The sequence below is a fragment of the Homarus americanus genome, unplaced genomic scaffold (assembly GCF_018991925.1).
Source record: "Homarus americanus isolate GMGI-L3 unplaced genomic scaffold, GMGI_Hamer_2.0 scaffold16712, whole genome shotgun sequence".
Taxonomy (NCBI): Eukaryota; Metazoa; Arthropoda; class Malacostraca; order Decapoda; family Nephropidae; genus Homarus; species Homarus americanus.
The window spans coordinates 6,052,624-6,069,635 of record NW_024757794.1 but is presented as its reverse complement, the minus strand read 5'-3'; the positions used below and the strand labels follow the sequence as shown (position 1 = coordinate 6,069,635).

The following is a 17,012-nucleotide window of genomic DNA, read 5'->3' as shown; positions in this document are numbered from 1 at the left end:
TGAATAAAAATGGAAAGTGGAAGGCAAAATTTGCGTGGCAGGTGTTTTGCGTGTCAATCCTTTCAGGCAGTGAGTCTTATCTGAAGTTATGTTTAGATCAGACAAAATTAAGAGTGTGAGCAGATTTATCAGGCATTTGTCTCGCAGCACCCGTTCCTGAACATGTTAAGTGGGAAAGACTTTTCTTTTAGGCTTTACCAGGTATCCTTCCTTGGCCCATGCAGGGACATTTAAAAAGGAGAGGTAGGCACAGCCCCATCTCCTTCCTACATTATGGAGAGCTTTATGATTACTCCATTCTTTTTACCTTTTCTTTGGTTAAACTGGTTTCATATCTTTTTACTGGGTGGGTTATATGTTGCACTACCACATGGAAATCATATTTATAGAAAAAGCCATGATTGGGCAACTCGGCTTCCCTCCCTCCTGAGGTGAGCTAAAAATTTGGTTGACCCTCATTAATTATTTAAGAGTTTGAAAAAGAAGCATATAATTTAGTGTGACATGGAGGAACCAGAACCCCCTTTTTATTTATTAAAGGCCAGGGATTGCAACAGGAAGGTCAACTAATTTTTTTCAGGACTCTACAGTAGTTCCAGTCACTGATGTTAGTGGTTCTGGGAATCCTGGGATTTCAACACATAGATTGACTTGTACTGGAGTCACTCAATCAAGGCTTGACTAAAAAATGGGGAATCTGGACTCATTTTACAGGGAAGTGTCATATTCAGAGCAGTGTAAGTGATCCACTTCATTTTACATAAAAAAAACATGACCATCACTTGATGGGTCATGTTCCTGTGAATTTAAGGTGGTCATGGATGTTAGCCCCAAGTCACAGGGTGTCACTGCTTGAAGCCCATCCTAACATGGGATTAAACCCATCATAATATAAATTAAAACTAATTTTATGGTGACCTTCACTTCTGGTTGCAGTGAACAGGTCTTTTTTGTGTGTATGTGTTTGTGAATCTGTAGGCTCTCTTGTATCTTTATTTCATAGTGGCCATGTGCAGTGATCCACATCAATTAGCAATGGAGGGATATCACTACCATTCTTGGGCAGTTTTCCTTGGCAGGTTGTTGTACAGATATACATTGCTAACTATGTCTGCTTCTTTCCTTGCAAACCACATGCTAATATACAGGTAGTTCTGCTATAACGCGATAATTGTGTTCTTGTAAAATATCGTGTTATAGAAAATCGCGTAATAGAAATAACAGGGCTTATGGAGAAAATAGGGTTAGGTGCAGATTACTCGAAATCGAAAAAATTTAGTAGTTAGCCTAACACAAAGGATAGCACAGTCTAAATAAATGTTACATTCATATCTAATAATGAAATCATACAGTAAATTTAACACTTTACCTTGAAAAAATATGAATGTAACTTGATGGGGGAGAAGGGTGATTTTGAGGTTGATAACATCAAGCTTCTCTTCAAGTGTTATATCCTTTCTTTTACGATAATCACCGGGAATTCTATCATCAGAATGCTTTTTGGAGATATTCTTCTTTACCATATTCACAGTTAATACCACAAAATTGGAGAAATAGTAAGCAAAAATTGCGTTATAGCAAACAAGCGATCGCGTTATACAAATATTGTTCCGAATTCATAAATCGCGTTAGAGCAAATTCGCGTTATCAAAACACGCGTTATAGCAGAACTCACTGTACTATAATCTTCATTTTTGTGATTGAGTAGAGGTGATGACAACACATCCTCTTAACAAAACCAACATTAGGATTACTGTCTCAGATGGTTTGAACTTTGATTTTTGGTCTTGAATGCTTGAAAGTTGAATTTTTATGTTTCTGAAATTATTTTGTGTAATATTTTGTTTGCCAATTATCTTTCAGTTTAGGAAAGAGATGGGTGTGTTGTAGAGAGAGACTGTAAACACGAGTAAATAAGATTTTGTCTGATAAATAATGTAAATAAATACAAACTGCATGTAGGAGACATGTAGGAGAATACAAGTACCTGTATGTATATTCATAGACATATCCATTATTTACTTGTTATTTCCTTTCCTAACATAATGGGATGGATCAAATACATAAACTTGTTGTAAGTATCTCTGAGAATGTCACCCATGCTTGGTTTTAAATTCACTCATCTGGCTATCTATCACCCTTTATCCAGACTTATTCCCCCTCTGCTATGTGTCACGTAGCAGAGGGGTTCTTTCTTTAATACAGTACTGTACAGTATATCACAGACTTTTGTTTGGTTGATGTTTATCCCTTTATGCTATTCCATTCCACATACCCATCCTGACTTGTAATCCTGTCGTAGATGGTTGCACATCCTATACCACCTATGTTTGAGGCTAAATTCACTGTGAAGAGGGATTATGCTTTACAGTATTTAGGCCCCCAACTAACCTTTAAAGGACCTTTCATTACATGTAAAAAGATGCAAAAATTTTATTTGGGGTGGAGATTTGCCACTCCCCAGGTCCTTGTGTATTTTTATTTATTTTATTTATTATTTTTTTTTTTGAGATGCAGTTTGATTGATTTGATTTTATAGTCAGCCAACAAATGGAAGTCAAACAATGTGACAAGTTTATTGTCAGATATATATTTTTTCTTCTACTTTTACCTCACCAATAGAGTTTGTAACTGGACTTTTCATATCAACTATTATCACATTTTTTGCAATGTATTACCCCTTTATTCCTCCCACAGTTTATACAAGTGGGATGACTCCTCCACTGGGGGGGGGGCCTGCTTTAAATTTGGGTGTTGATTTAATCCTTTTTTTTTTTGTATAAACAGAAGGTAGATACTTCTGTGTAGTACTGTATATGATTCAGTGAACAGAATTCTTTGGCAAATGTTGTAGCTTATATATAAAAATCTCCGTTAATGTGATGGTGCTGTTTTAGTCTCATTACTCACTGAATTAATATATTTATAGAAGATTTAGAACGGTAAAGTTTCATGTGTGTGATACCTGTGTCAGTTTGCCAAGGAACTTGTTGAAATATTGTTCTGTCTTAGGTGTTCAAGAGATGAAATGTTCACTCATAATATAGATTGTCCCATCAGAATTTGAATGAAGTGATGAGAGTCAGAACCTAGGAATAATTTTAACTCTTGACTTAATGCCAAGTCATGCCTGAGTGATGACCCTCCACTTGTTGTATATCCATCAATATTTTATGTATTCTGAATGGCTTTTTCTTTATTTGTCTTCTTTGCATCTGTTTGGTTCCTTAGCAAACACAATAAATTTTGTTTTCTCCAGAACAACTTTGCCTCATGAAAATTGGCATACATGGTCATCATGGTTCAGCAGCTCAATTATATTTAACTGTTGATGTTTTGTTAAAAAAAAAATCCATGGGCAACTGTCTGTTATCCAAGAGCAACTAAATTTAAATACATACCTTTGATTTGTCCAGAATAATGGAACCATTTGAAAAAAAAAGAGTTAGCAAAACTGAGTTATGGAAAGTTGAAATTCAAATTTGTTTAAGGAAAAATATCTATACTGTAGCAAGATATCCATGGGTTGGCCAGATTAAAGCATTTTTGGCATTCTTAAAGTGACAGAATTTAATGTCAGTTTCAAAACTAAGAAAAATCAGGGTTTCTGGCAAAACTTGCATTAGCCATTTGCCATAAATGAATGACACTTCCATTGGGTGAAAACATTTCCAGATGTTTTAGCCCAACTAGTGGTGGCCAAAATGTTTAATTCTGGCTATTTTTCACATATGAATAAGTTCTTTGTGCCAGATGCTTTCATTGGAAAAGTCGTTCACCATGTTTGTTCCCCCCAAATAACTAGTCACTGGATGTTGCACTACCCTCAGGTTCATGTTAGGTGTTGCACTTGCTAATCCACATTGCTTGCACGGTCATTAACCATATGATTTTAGCTGGAAATCATGGTGAAGCCAAAATTTTCTCCATACTTTATTCTCATCAACACAGGAATCAAATGAATCTAAACCAAATCTTGGTGAAGAGATTGTAGAAATTACCTTATTATTTTTTTTATTACTATAAGACCTTGGAAATGTGGTGTTGATGGTACTGAAAATTTGTCTGACTTTTGAATTTTCTGGTTTTTTGAATATGGTAAAGTCACTCCTGTGCTTCTCCCTTGAAACTATAAAGCGTTTAAGTGTTCAAGTTCCTGAGGTGAATTACAGTTCAATTCAATGTTTTACAATTATGCTTTTTCTTTATAAATCTTGTATAATATTAGTTATTACTGTATTTGTAAATGACAGCACCACCTTGTCAGAAAAATGTTGAAAGATATATTTTATAGTTATTTCCTTGTCAATAAGCTTTTAAGTAATAAAGAATATGATGAGTAATTTTTTATAGGAATTTGATACTTGTGCACTACTAGATTAAATTTGTTTTCTGTTTCTCAAACATTACACTTATGAATTGATGCCACCCTGGCTGAAGCTGAGTGGGGCAGCCTTGCAGAGTCAGTTGTGTGTTCACAGTGTTGCTAGTTAGGTTGATCTCCCATTGTACATCTCATTTTTTTTTTTCACAATTTACATGTTCCTTTTATTATTTATGCTGTTCTACAGTAAACATTACATTAAACTTTTATATTAATTCAAATTTTTGTTCATGAAGCTTAATAACAAGCTAACAAATTATCTAGTTGGCATAGGGAGGTTGGCACACGGCATTATATTTTATAACTAAAATACACATTTATATAACTAAATTGTGGAACTATGAGTGACTCTACATCTTAAAAATTAGATAAGTGTAAAATACAACGAAGAATATTTAGTGTTCTTTGTTGTATTTTACACTTACCTTGGGTTGTAAATATTGATCCTGGATGCTATTTTGTATTGAAAATCCACAAAATCTCTTAGCAAGTATACTACATCACTTGAAATTACAATGTAGTTGCAATATTTTTTTTTCAGTTGTTTTTTTGTGATTTCCAAGGTTGTGCTTTATTATTATGTGTAATTATTATTATTATTATTGTAATTGGTTCTCTTGGTTCCAGAAAAATTTCAAATTCAACAAAAATGGTAGAAAAGTTCACTTACTTTGAGGTGTGTATGTAGAAGGCTCCTGGATGATGATGATGATGTGCATTTGAAGTGGGAGGTGGAGGAGGAGAAGGGAGAAGAGAAGGCATTGGGGTGGAAGAGAAGTCACCCCATGGCGCCATTTCACCCATAAAATTTTAGTTCTCTTGGTGTAATTCAAGATTATTTTCTTTAAATCAACACTGCACTGCATTATATATTGTCAATATGCAAAATAAATTTCAAAATGACCAATAATTTGCTTGGAAACACAGAAAAAAGCATTTAGTTGAAGAGAGTCTCAAGCAATATGTTGCCTCCACTGAAAAGACACAAAGACTGACGCCTGTATGGTGTGTTAACAGGCTGGATGGCGTGCCAGAAACTAGTTTCTTTACCTTCAATTATGTTCAATAATTGTTAAAATGACTAAAAAATTGAATATTAAACTTTTAAAATTATTGAATAGTATAAACTTCTTGATATTTACTAAAATAGTAAGGAATTTAAGCCCTAGAACCGATTAATGTATTGGCGGACTGATACTAAAGCTGGTTGCCCGGTCAGTGCAAGCGAAAACATGTTGACAAGAAATTCGTTAACAATTGAAGATCCTTATTGAAGGCAGTTCATTAACGAAATTTCGTTAACCGGGCGTTGTTAAACGAGGGTCACTGTATTATTATTATTATTATTATTATTATTATTATTATTATTATTTTATTATTTTTTTTGAAAAAAAAAGTTTATGAGACTTTTGATCTGAAAATACTACTTCATCATCAAAAAAAATGACAAATTACTTAGAATCTGGCAGTAGAATAAATACAGTAAAAGCCCCTTAGTCCATCATCCAATGGTCTGGAAGGCCCAATTGTGGCACAAACAAATTTTGAGACAATTTTGCTGTACCCTAAGAAATCATCATTACAACTGCATCACAGTCTTAGGAGAGCTGTCTGGCTGTATGGCCTTGACGGTATCCATAACAATGCAACCCAGCTGGGATGCTGATTCCTTATCAACCGGGCACCCACACTCTTGATCCCCCCCCCTCCCCCATTCCTCCTCAGCATGTTAAGTCTCCACACAAAGAAATGTTTTTCCCTTTATTTTTGACCTTGTGATAATTATTATTTTTTTTTTTTGCACATTCTGTATGTGAGATTGTGTGTGCATGTAACTGGGTAAAAAAGAAAAGAAAAATACGTATACTGGTATCTAACCGAAATTGCGAGTTAAAAAATAACCATAACATTGTGGCTAGTGACTAGTCATACTAGGCAACAATGCCAGCAGTGATGCTAACAGATGCAAATGAAAATAATATTATCTGTAAATCTTCATTGGATCAGGTATTTGTAAATTTAAAGCAGCAAGTATTGTGAATGAGGTTCTGCTCTTCATCTAGTCCGGGGGTTCCCAAACCTGGGGTCCCCAAACCTGGGGTCGCGACCCCAAATGGGGTCGGAAGGCTCATTAGGTGAGGTCGGTGGGGTCCTTTGGGTCTGCCAGTGAAATGATTTGGGGTCGCACTGGATAGTTGACAACACTGGATAGGGTCGTGCTAGAAAAGCTTGGGAACCCCTGATCTAGTCACATAAAGAAGGAATTTAGTGGTGTGGTAGGCAACCCCATGGTAAAGGAGATTACTGGTAAGATTAGCCTACCACGAGCACATACGGGATGGTGGTTGTTCTCTGTAGATGACCCACAGAAATGCATAAATTTTATCCCCTCAAAAATATTACACATAGTTTGACTCCCAGCATTTTGCATCAAACTTTTATCATAAATACATTAACTATACTCAGGTATATTTGGAAATTAAAAGTAATAAACAGGGTAATGTATTTAAGTAAATTAAAATATATTTTTAAATCTGGAGTTGGGTAATTTTCCTACTCAGTGGGGAGTGATTCATGCTTCATGGTGAAAATTTGTAAGGATGGGTTTCCCTTTATGCTTCCACATCATGTATACTGACCTGCATTTCTCTGGTTCTTGGGAACTTGGAATTAACTTTGCTTGTCACATTTCTGAGGGACAAGTTTGACATTCATAGTTTTAGGAGCACTGGAGTCAGGTTCAGGATAACTCTCAAAGAACTGTATGGGAAAAGAGAGTATAATGATGTCTTTTTCAGTATCTCCTGCACCTTTTTAGTTGGATTAACTCTCCAAAGATGAATGTTCACCTAAACAAAACACAGTAGCATTTGTAGTACCCTTCTCTTTCCTTCTATTGTAGCTGACTTTCAGTGATTACAACTGAATTGCAAAGGGTAACAAGCTAGAAATAATCCTGATATCTTATTTTCTAGCTGAGCCTCTTGCCAGGTGGGTCAGATACCATCTCTCATGGCTTTGAGGTTAAACAGTTTGAAATGAAGGCAAGAGGGCAGATTGTTCTTTGAATTTAATTAAAGATGGAGGCCTATAGTGGTGACATGTGGAACTGACTAAGTAGCTTAGCTCTAATTGGACCCCTTTCCTCCAGAAGGTAACCATTGCATTTAATTTTGCTCTTGAGGACCACATTTATGGCAGGAAGGATGGCTGGTTGTAAGATCAGTCTTCAGCTGTCAAATGGCTGGTACTAGTGAGATCCACCTGGCTATGGACTGATCCACCTGGTTACAGGCGCAGCTGAGAAATAGGATTTCGGGGTCCTATTTTTTTGAAAGTTAGACTTTCCCTTTGGACTATATGATGGAAGCTGGTTACAGCTGCTGTGCAGTTTTCAAATGTAAAACTCTGGACACCACCAAGTGGGGATGTCATATGAATTTGGTAAAAGAAATTGCCCAATAAGTGGAGATACACAGTCCATCAATACTCTCCTAGTATTGTTTCTGTGGTTGATTGGGTTAGTAGACTTCTTAATGCCCCTTCAGGTATTTGATTTGCCAGGAGGTACTAATTTTTTGTGGTTTTTGAAGTACAGTATCCCCATTTGAAAATGAGTTAAAAGTAACTTTAATTTTAATATTCAGATGAGCACTAATTTTTGTAACTGGGAGATTTTAAATCCCTTTTCTGTATTGTCTTAATTCATAATCATGATAATGTCAAATTCCATGTCAATTGAATGTCATTTAGTGTACCAATAGTAAATTCTGGGAAATAAAGTGTATTTGATGTGGAAACTGTTATATCCACTAAACTTTTCTTAAACAGGCTAACTCATGAAATTGTACAGTACAGTATAAAAAGCAAGCTTTTGCATAATAAAGTTGATACTTTTTTTTTAATGATCTCCACTATGATTCTCAGAATGCTATTAATATTTAATTTAGAACTCAACAGCATCCAAGATATTTTTCATTTTGTTGTTAGGGATGATTGAGTTCTTATTTTTCAGGCTTTTAAGTAAATACCAAAATGATGTTAAAAGCCTATAGGCTTATAAGCCATTATAAGTGTCATGTGGAGTATTACTTCTATTGTTTATAAATTTAATTTACTTTAATTTATTTTGGTTTCCAACACTTTTTTCACAACATACTGTATTTTGTTAAGTTCCTGGTCTTGTATCTAAAGTTGCAGAAATTTATTTATATTTTCTAAATACTGGTTGTTCCTCTTGGATGTTGGAGAGAGTATGTTGCCAAGAATGGAACGTTAATGAATGCAGTGACTCTCATGAGTGAACTCCTTGACAACTTTTGGACATAAGCAACAGCAGTGCTCTGGTGACTGGGCATATTGTGTATGAGTCAGAATATTTTGTTTCTTTGGGGACAAAACAGAGAAATGGATTGTCGAGAGGTCCATTCTTGGCCATCCACCTTGTAATTTGATATGTGAACATGACTTAGTAATGGTAATGCTTGGGTTGTTGTTTCAGCCTGAGTTGAGGATGATAAAGGTTGGAAAACAACTTTATTCTATATATTTAGTGTTATAGTCAGAGCTACTAGTGGATATATTATTATTACTGTGATTAGATTGATAGATGTGTGTCCATTGAAAGCTGGTCTTCTTCTATTTCTTTTTAGTGTAGGGTTAATTGTTGTAGTTAAGGAGACAGCTTAACTTCACTGTACTGTAGTGTTCTGCTTATTATCTGAGCAACTATAGTAATGATTAGATAAATTATATAGAAGATAATTACTTGTCACTCAAGGGAAGCACTAATATTACTATTTGGAGCAATTGGGCTAGAGGGAGAAGAAAGCACCTTCTTAGGATGCATGATAACTCGACCTGTTTCCATATTATAGTTCATCAGTTTCATACTTTGGTAACTACAGTACTGTAGTGTACTGTACTACTTTAAAAAGTAGAACTCATTATCAAGAAGTTGGTTATTCTAAGAATATCAGACAGGATTTTCATCTCCAGTTGACCTCTACCCTATCTAAGCCAAAGTTTTTTGCTTCTGCAGTAACTAGTTTTACAATTTGAATTGCTTGATTATACAGTAGTAAAATTTAGATCACTTTTTTAGTAAAAAATCCTTTTCAAGCATATCTTTTATTATATATATAGTAAATAGCTTAATGAAATCTGCTGATTTTTGCATATATTTCTGTCTAAACCTTTCTTTCTTCATTAGATACAACATAACATCCATACAGTAGGGTGGCCTATGTATGACCTCTTTGTACTACAACTCATGTACATTTTGTGTTCTTTACTACACCATGTGTTCCTTTTGTTTTGTCATCTGTGGCCTTCAGTCTCACCCTTATCTAGAATATTCCATTTTATCTCATTCAGATGTACTTTCTGTGTACATCCTACTTCAGTCATTCCCTCCTTACTGTAATAATTTTTGTGAATTCTTTTATCATTATGATCTTTCACAGACTTTCTGATTCTAGGCTCCTACAGTATATCCACTGTTAATTCTGTATCCCTGTTTAGTAATTTTTACGTATGGTAATCAGTTACCTGGTAGCTGTCCTTGTATTGTAGGTCTCAGTTTTACTAGCTTTGTAAGGTGGTGGGTTCACCATTCTTAATTATAAATAGCTGTTGTCATCCACCAGAAAAAATAATCAAAATTTTTCTTTTTCTAGTTGTTCCCACCTTATCATGAAACCTTATTGACAAAATTTTTTCCTATATTTATTCATCCATTCTTCATTTCATATTAGATTGTTAGAGAATAGATAAAATTTTGAAATATAATTAATCCACTCGACCATAAACCAGTGCCCCGCTGTCATTCTGCTACTATATGCAAGTCACACCTTTTGCCCAGATTCTCAGCAAAGTTTTGTGAACAAAAGATTTCCCAGTATTTTTTGGCAAAGACTCAATATGATTAGTGGAAATTATGTTGTTGTCTTCAAAATATTACAGTACAGGTATAAGTTTTTCATAAGAGGCAGGTAATCCCACCTTATTCAGTAAATTCTTGTTTTTATGCTGGGTTCCATCCATAAAGGGGTCATGTAATTGCAAAATTGTGCATTTGCAAATCCGTAATGTAAGGAAAAATAAGGTTTGGTTGCAGTGACCACAGAGACAATTCATTACTGCACATTAGTGTCCGTTGCAGGTAAGGAGTCTTGGAAGAAGAGTACAGGAGAAGGAAAGTAGAATAGTGTATGAAAGAAGACTAATGTATGTGAAAGGGAGAACAGTTATCACAACAGTTATCACAAGAATTTAAAGAGAACAGGAATCTGTTCTGGAGGGAACTAAATAGGGTGAGAGGACCAAGAGAACAAATGGAAATAGAGGTAGATGGGAGGACTGAACAACTGTTAATATAAAAGGTGAGAGAGAGAGTGGCAAGCCTGTGTACATTACTGGTTCTCATATAGAGACAAGCAAAGTTATCTTGTTTAGGACATGGTGGATGGAATAGTGTAAAAGTGAAAGGAGAAAAAGTAAGTAAAGAGGAGGTGAAAATGTAAATAAGTTTGAGAATGGTTATTCACCAGGAGTGGATGGATGGAGTTACCATTGAAATCTAAAAGACAGATGGGAGGTCACTTTCTCCAGCATAAGAGAAATGCTTTTGTTAAATCACCTGACAAAAGCATAAACAATGTGAGCTTATGCCTTATATGTTTGTGGTAAAACAGCTTCCTTTGAACCACTGGGCCAGATTTTATGAAAGTACCTGTTCGTGTTTACTGCAGTACAGTACTAGTTTTATTTATGTTTTCTGCATATGTCATCCTTGACACTGTTTAGTTTGCATGATATCCATCTGTAATGATCATTTTTGGCTCCTTCTGGCTTACTTAATTGATCGAGTAGAAAAATGGATCACTGTCATTAAGATGAAGAAATTAAGGTTTGTCCATGTGATGTTGATATACAGTATAAGAGAAAAAATTGGCTTGGTGGGCAATCAGATTTAAAAACATTATTCTGACTTTGTGGAATTACTGATTGGTGCAAAATTGGTATGATTATTGGCCTAAGATCTTTTTTAAAAGGGGAAGGGATCCCTACTAAGGAGGTACCTTAGCAAGTGAAGGGAAAGTTAGCACATATAATACTTAGGATGTTGCTATATAATTTCTTTGAGGTTCAGTACAGCATATTGTTCCATAAGAGGACAAAAATCATAGGCAAGCCTAGATTTTTCACTCTTTGTTTCTTGGTGCAAAGACATGGTTGCTTCAGTTATGTGATAGCTAAACCAATAAACATTTATTGTCAAACTGTATTTTTTAGGCTGCAATGACTTAAATTGAGGGTAGGATTAGTGCTCAAATTAATTTATAGATTATTCTGCATGTCACCCTTATTTGAATCTAGACAGTGTCATACTTGAGCATGATACAAAACTGGGTTACAGTATTTTTTAGCTTATTTATAACACAAATGGTTAAACTTTGCATTGCTGTAGTTGTATGGCAGATTTAGGAAAAATAAATACAAGAAATTTCATTGCACCTCTTTTCTCTAACACTGTATAGAAAAGGAGTTGTAGAATTTAAAGGGGAGAAAATGGTGCATTTTTTGATGTACAGTATAGGCATTAGTGTGAATGATGAATATCAATACTGTACTAGTATATTAATGTAGTATGTGGAGGAAGGTGTTTGAGACATTTGATACTGTGGGAGAATGGTGTGCGTGCGTGCGTGTGTGGGCGGTGAGGTGAGGGGCAATTGTGGAAGCAAAGACTATATATTGAAAGTAGGAAAATGGCTGCCTTTAGCACAACCTAAAATGTGCCTTTGAACAGTGGCACGAAGCACCGTCTCTTTAATTTCCAGCACAGATGTGTATTGTTACTAGGTACTTCAAGATGTAAATTTTTATTTTGTTCAGCCATATATTAGGATGAATACAGTGAACCCTCGCTTTACGCGGTCAATTGAACCCACGGAGGCCCGCGTAAAGCGAGAAACACGCAAAGTGAACAACATAACATATGGGATTAATTGAAATAGAGACCGGGCCGACCCCCAAACTCCACTTTTTCCCGACACAATACTTACGTTTTAGTAAAAGTAACATCTTAGCTTTATGATGGTATGCACACACACATAATATAAAAGAGAACAATCAATAAGAGAATAATATACTGTAGGTTAGGTTAGAAAAAAACAAGGTTAGGTTTAACACTTAAGTTAGTAGAAGAGATGGGTCGGCGTACGGGAATAGAGGCTGGTTCCGAGGCAGAGGGCAGGCTACTGGCCCTCAGGTGAGTCATCATCACTGTCATCCACACTTATCAGTGCCTCCCTGACAAATCCCTCAAAGTCACCATCACTGTCTCTGTGTCTATCACTGGCTTGGGCGGGCTGTGGTGGGTTGCGGGCGAAGAACTCGGTAATGCTTTGTTGACGGCTAGTGTTGATGTTGTCGTGATACACCTTGATGTAGGGCTCCATAGTCTGCAACAGCTGGGTAGTGAAGACTTCATACCGGTTATTGTCAGGGTCGTCGGAAAGGAGGAGCTTGAGTTTCTCTACACACTCCTTGGCACCCCTTGCATTACTATGCAATAACTTGCGTTCTTCTTGGGATGACACACCACCTGCCTCTTCACTGACGTCATCATCATCTAACATCTCCATAATGTCGTCGTTGGTGGTCTCGGACAAGCCTGCAGCTGTAACACTCTGTGCAGCTTCTCTGGCCAGGTCCACTGCTACTGCAACAGTCTGAACCTCACCAGTCACAGATTGACTCTGCCTCCCACCTGGAATACCTTGCAACACATGTCTCCATGCGTGATGAACCGTTGCTACAGACAGCTGATCCCATGCCTCCACCAAGAAGTCCACAGCTTTCTTGACGTTGAATTTTCTCCAAAAATGTTTCACAAGTACTTCTTGCTCTGCCAACTGTTGTTCCTCGTCCTCTTCGCTCTTGCTATCGGTGTCACCCAGGTTACGCAACTCACACCTTGGTGTTGGTATAGTCGTTCAGGAGCTTAAACTTCTTTGCAGAGAATGCAGCTTTCACATTGCAGATTAATTCTTGGTCCATGGGCTGGATTAATGACGTAGTGTTGGGAGGAAGGAAGACCACTTTTACATTGGGGTGACAATCCAACAGTAGGGGTGAGTGTCCTGGTGCGTTGTCAAGCAGCAACAAAATCTGGAATGGAACATTCTGTTGCTCACAGAATTTCTTCATGTCGGGAACGAAACAGTCATCAAACCAGGAGAGGGACAGAGTAGAGAATATCCACGCCTTATGTGCGGTCAGCCAGTGGACATTTAGCTTGGTCATGTCCATGCTCTTGTAGGCGTGTGGCTTGCGTGCTGTGTGGATCACCGATAACTTGAGCTTACAGGTACCGGAGGCATTGGTGGTAAACAGGACGGTGATGCGCTCCTTCTGCAACTTCCGGCCCCGACACTTGCTGGCATTCTTCACAACGAAGGTCTTGGAAGGTAGCTTTTTCTAAAAAGACCAGATTCATCCATGTTAAACACCTGGTCGTCGATGTACTGTCCTTCCTCCATAATTTCACGTAAAAACGGAGGAAAATCCCTAGCCGCAACACGGTCAGCACTAGCTTCACCACCAAAGTTAATGTTGGTGTTCCTCTTCTTAATCCTCTGCAACCACCCAGAGGAAGCATTGAAGGGTTTGGGCTCTGCAATTCCCATCTTACGTGACACTGCAGCATACAGTTCACGTGCGTACTCCTTAACTGAGTGCGTGTCCACCGCCATGTTCCGTCTTGCCTGACGAATGAAGTAGCTCACAAGTAATTTCTCCGTCTTGAGAAGCACCTTGTTGTGGCAATACTTGATCATAGAAGCACCTGTAGACTTTGTGTTGTTCATGTGCTCCTTTATCTTGTCTGCATCCTTCTTGATCGTCCGGATCGTAGATTCGTTAACACCATACTGGCGTGCGAGATCAACCTGTCTTGTTCCTTTCTCCAACTCTTGGTTGATCTTGTATTTAATTTCGTAGCTTAAGGAACGTCGTATCTTCTTTGGCTTAGGGCGGCTGGGTCCAGGTAATGCAAGGTTTCTTTGTGGTGGTGGTCCGGTGGAAGCCATTCTTATGGAATAATAGATACCGATATACACGGTGTAGCCGGGAGGTGTGTAACCAACGCGGGTAGGTCAACGGGCTTGAACGCTCCCGCGGCGGGGCACGTCATATTACATTAAACCAATCACAGCTAGCGGGGGATGGAGGTAAGGATGCTTGGCCCAATCACAGTCCGATACGTCATATGATGTCACTGATAACGCAACAAAGACATAAACTGCGCAACCTACTCGCGCCTCTTACCCAACATGGCGGGATGGCAGGAGGCTTGAATCCAAAAATAGGGCGGCGCGAGATGACCGCCAGCTGCTCTCCGCGTAAAAGAAGACACGCACCGTGTAAAGTGAGCATTCCGGGTCTAGCAGGGTACCGCGTAAACGTGGAAACGAGTAAAAAAAAAAACGCTTAAAGCGGGGTAATACTGTAATTAAATACATTTTGTTTGTTGTATCTCTCAATCATTATATAAATGCTGTCAGACAACAAACCTTGGCAGAGCTATCTAGTGGGTTTCCAACAAAACTTCACAACAGTATTTGTGCGTCACACTTCGAGGGAGTCAATTTCTTATCATTCGTATATAGTCTTTGGTGTGGAAGAGTGAGGTTTGAGCAAGTTATTATGGAGGAAGATATTTGTTGTGGCTTGTTGTATAAAGAAATACAGTGCTAAGATTGTGAATTGGTAAAATGTGTAAGAATTAAAATTTTGCATGTGTATGATGATTTAATTTTTTTTACTATTTTTAAACTGGGAGCAACAGTGTCAGATTTTTAGAGATAAGTTATTGAATAAAGTTGTCATTACTTGTTTTAAAAAGCCTCTGCTTATGATTTTATTAAAGTACAGGGTATGAAACAAAACTTTACTGGAAAATTTTCTTTCATTATTATTATTATTTATACAAGTAAACATCCCTCTTTTTTTTGTCATTTACATATTTATTACTCATGAATTATACTGTTTTTCCTTACCTTAGTGTCAGTTGTGACAGATGTCTATGTGCCCACACAGATTCTCTGGCTGGAAAACTTATTCATTTGGAAAAAGAGATTATGGTTGAGCAGCATGGAAGTCTGTGCTCGAAGATGCTGTACAGTACATTAATTTACAAACCTTGCTGTTGCTGTAGACCTAGAAACTTATTGTTGGGAGAAGGACATTCACTACCATCTTGACACCTAAGCTCAGTTGGCAGTGTTTACTTTGCAAGTGAAGGGTCATGGATTTGATTCCTGACTGGAACTGTACAAGCCTTTGGCTGTTTGTATCCACAATGACCTTAGTTTTGCTTCATCAAATTTTATGAGAAATTCCTTGCTGAAGACATAGACGGAAGTTTACAATTAGATGAGGAGTAGAAATGTTAAGTGTTTTAGTCATACTAATTATTTTATCACTTAGCTTGGTGGCCTTTCTGCCTACTTTTTGGTTGTCCTTTGTCAGAATTCCATTGCAGAAGTGTTATTTTGAGTTTTGTGAGTGAATTTTAATTTTTATGTGAACTTGCCACATCAGGTTGAGTGATTCTCTCATCTTTCCCCTTTTTTATTTTCTAATGACCATGTTGAATTCTTCTCCAAAAGTGATTTGAATCTTTGGGAAGGTCGGTGACAAGAAACCTGTGCATGGGGTGTCTCTCATATGCAACCACCTATATCCTTGTTTCAGTTTTTCTGGAAAAAATAATATGTTCAGCCAGAGGCCTTCTGGGCACTTATGGCACAAATATCTGGAACAATCCACATGAGGAAGAGAACAGTCCCATTCCCGAGAACTGTCTCGTGATACTGTCATGCTTATTTACCACTCTTGTCATTATTAAGCCTTAGCTGAGCAACAACCAAATAAGTTTGGACAGTATACATAATGCACTCCTGGGTTTTATTCACAAAGCAATATTAAACCAATTGAGTACCCGGTATGCACATTTGCTATATTTTTTCTGTGGTTGAATTGAATTGATCAAAATAGGAAAATTGTCCAGAGACTACAGTTTCATGATAGATTAATAATTATAACTTTAGGAGCTGGAATCAGAGAGGGCAGCTAAGAAGAAAGCTGAAAAGGAGCTTCGTAAAGTACAAGAAACACTTGAAGAAGAACGAGGAAGGCAGAAGCAGATAATCCTCATGTTGGTTGAAGAGCGGAAAAGATTGGCACTGCAGTACGTGGAGGAGAGAAAACGATCTGAGGATTTGGCACAGGTGACCGATGAATTTAATTATAATAAATTTTTTTCTTAATATATAATGTTTGCTATTTAGGAGAACACTTGGTAAACTTTTGAACTTGACATCACAATGTTGGATATTGTATCTATACTGTATCATTATCAATAGAAAGCGGACATAAAAGTTCAAATTATATTCAAACACCGGTATGAGACTTTATTGTAAAAGTTATGTTAAGTTTCTTTGTTTCACTTTTAGAAATAATTCGAGGTGACTATGTAACTGTATAGGTAAAAATATTTGCTTGAAAAAGAGTTGCTTGAATTGAAGTGTGATAACAGTTTTGCCTCATTGCTTTTAAT

At 37.0% G+C, this 17,012-nt stretch overlaps 1 protein-coding gene across 2 annotated transcripts in view; it reads left to right on the top strand.

Moving 5' to 3' along the window:
• The window catches only part of LOC121857741 (cortactin-binding protein 2-like), a 115,380-nt gene that overhangs the window by 27,926 nt on the left and 70,442 nt on the right, over positions 1-17,012 (top strand). The window contains exons 5-6 of one of the 2 annotated variants that reach the window (XM_042353863.1): positions 8,886-8,906; positions 16,504-16,683. In XM_042353863.1, coding sequence (XP_042209797.1) covers positions 8,886-8,906; positions 16,504-16,683 — 201 coding nt within the window. The remainder of the gene's footprint in view (positions 1-8,885; positions 8,907-16,503; positions 16,684-17,012) is intronic. The other variant, XM_042353864.1, reaches the window with a different exon arrangement.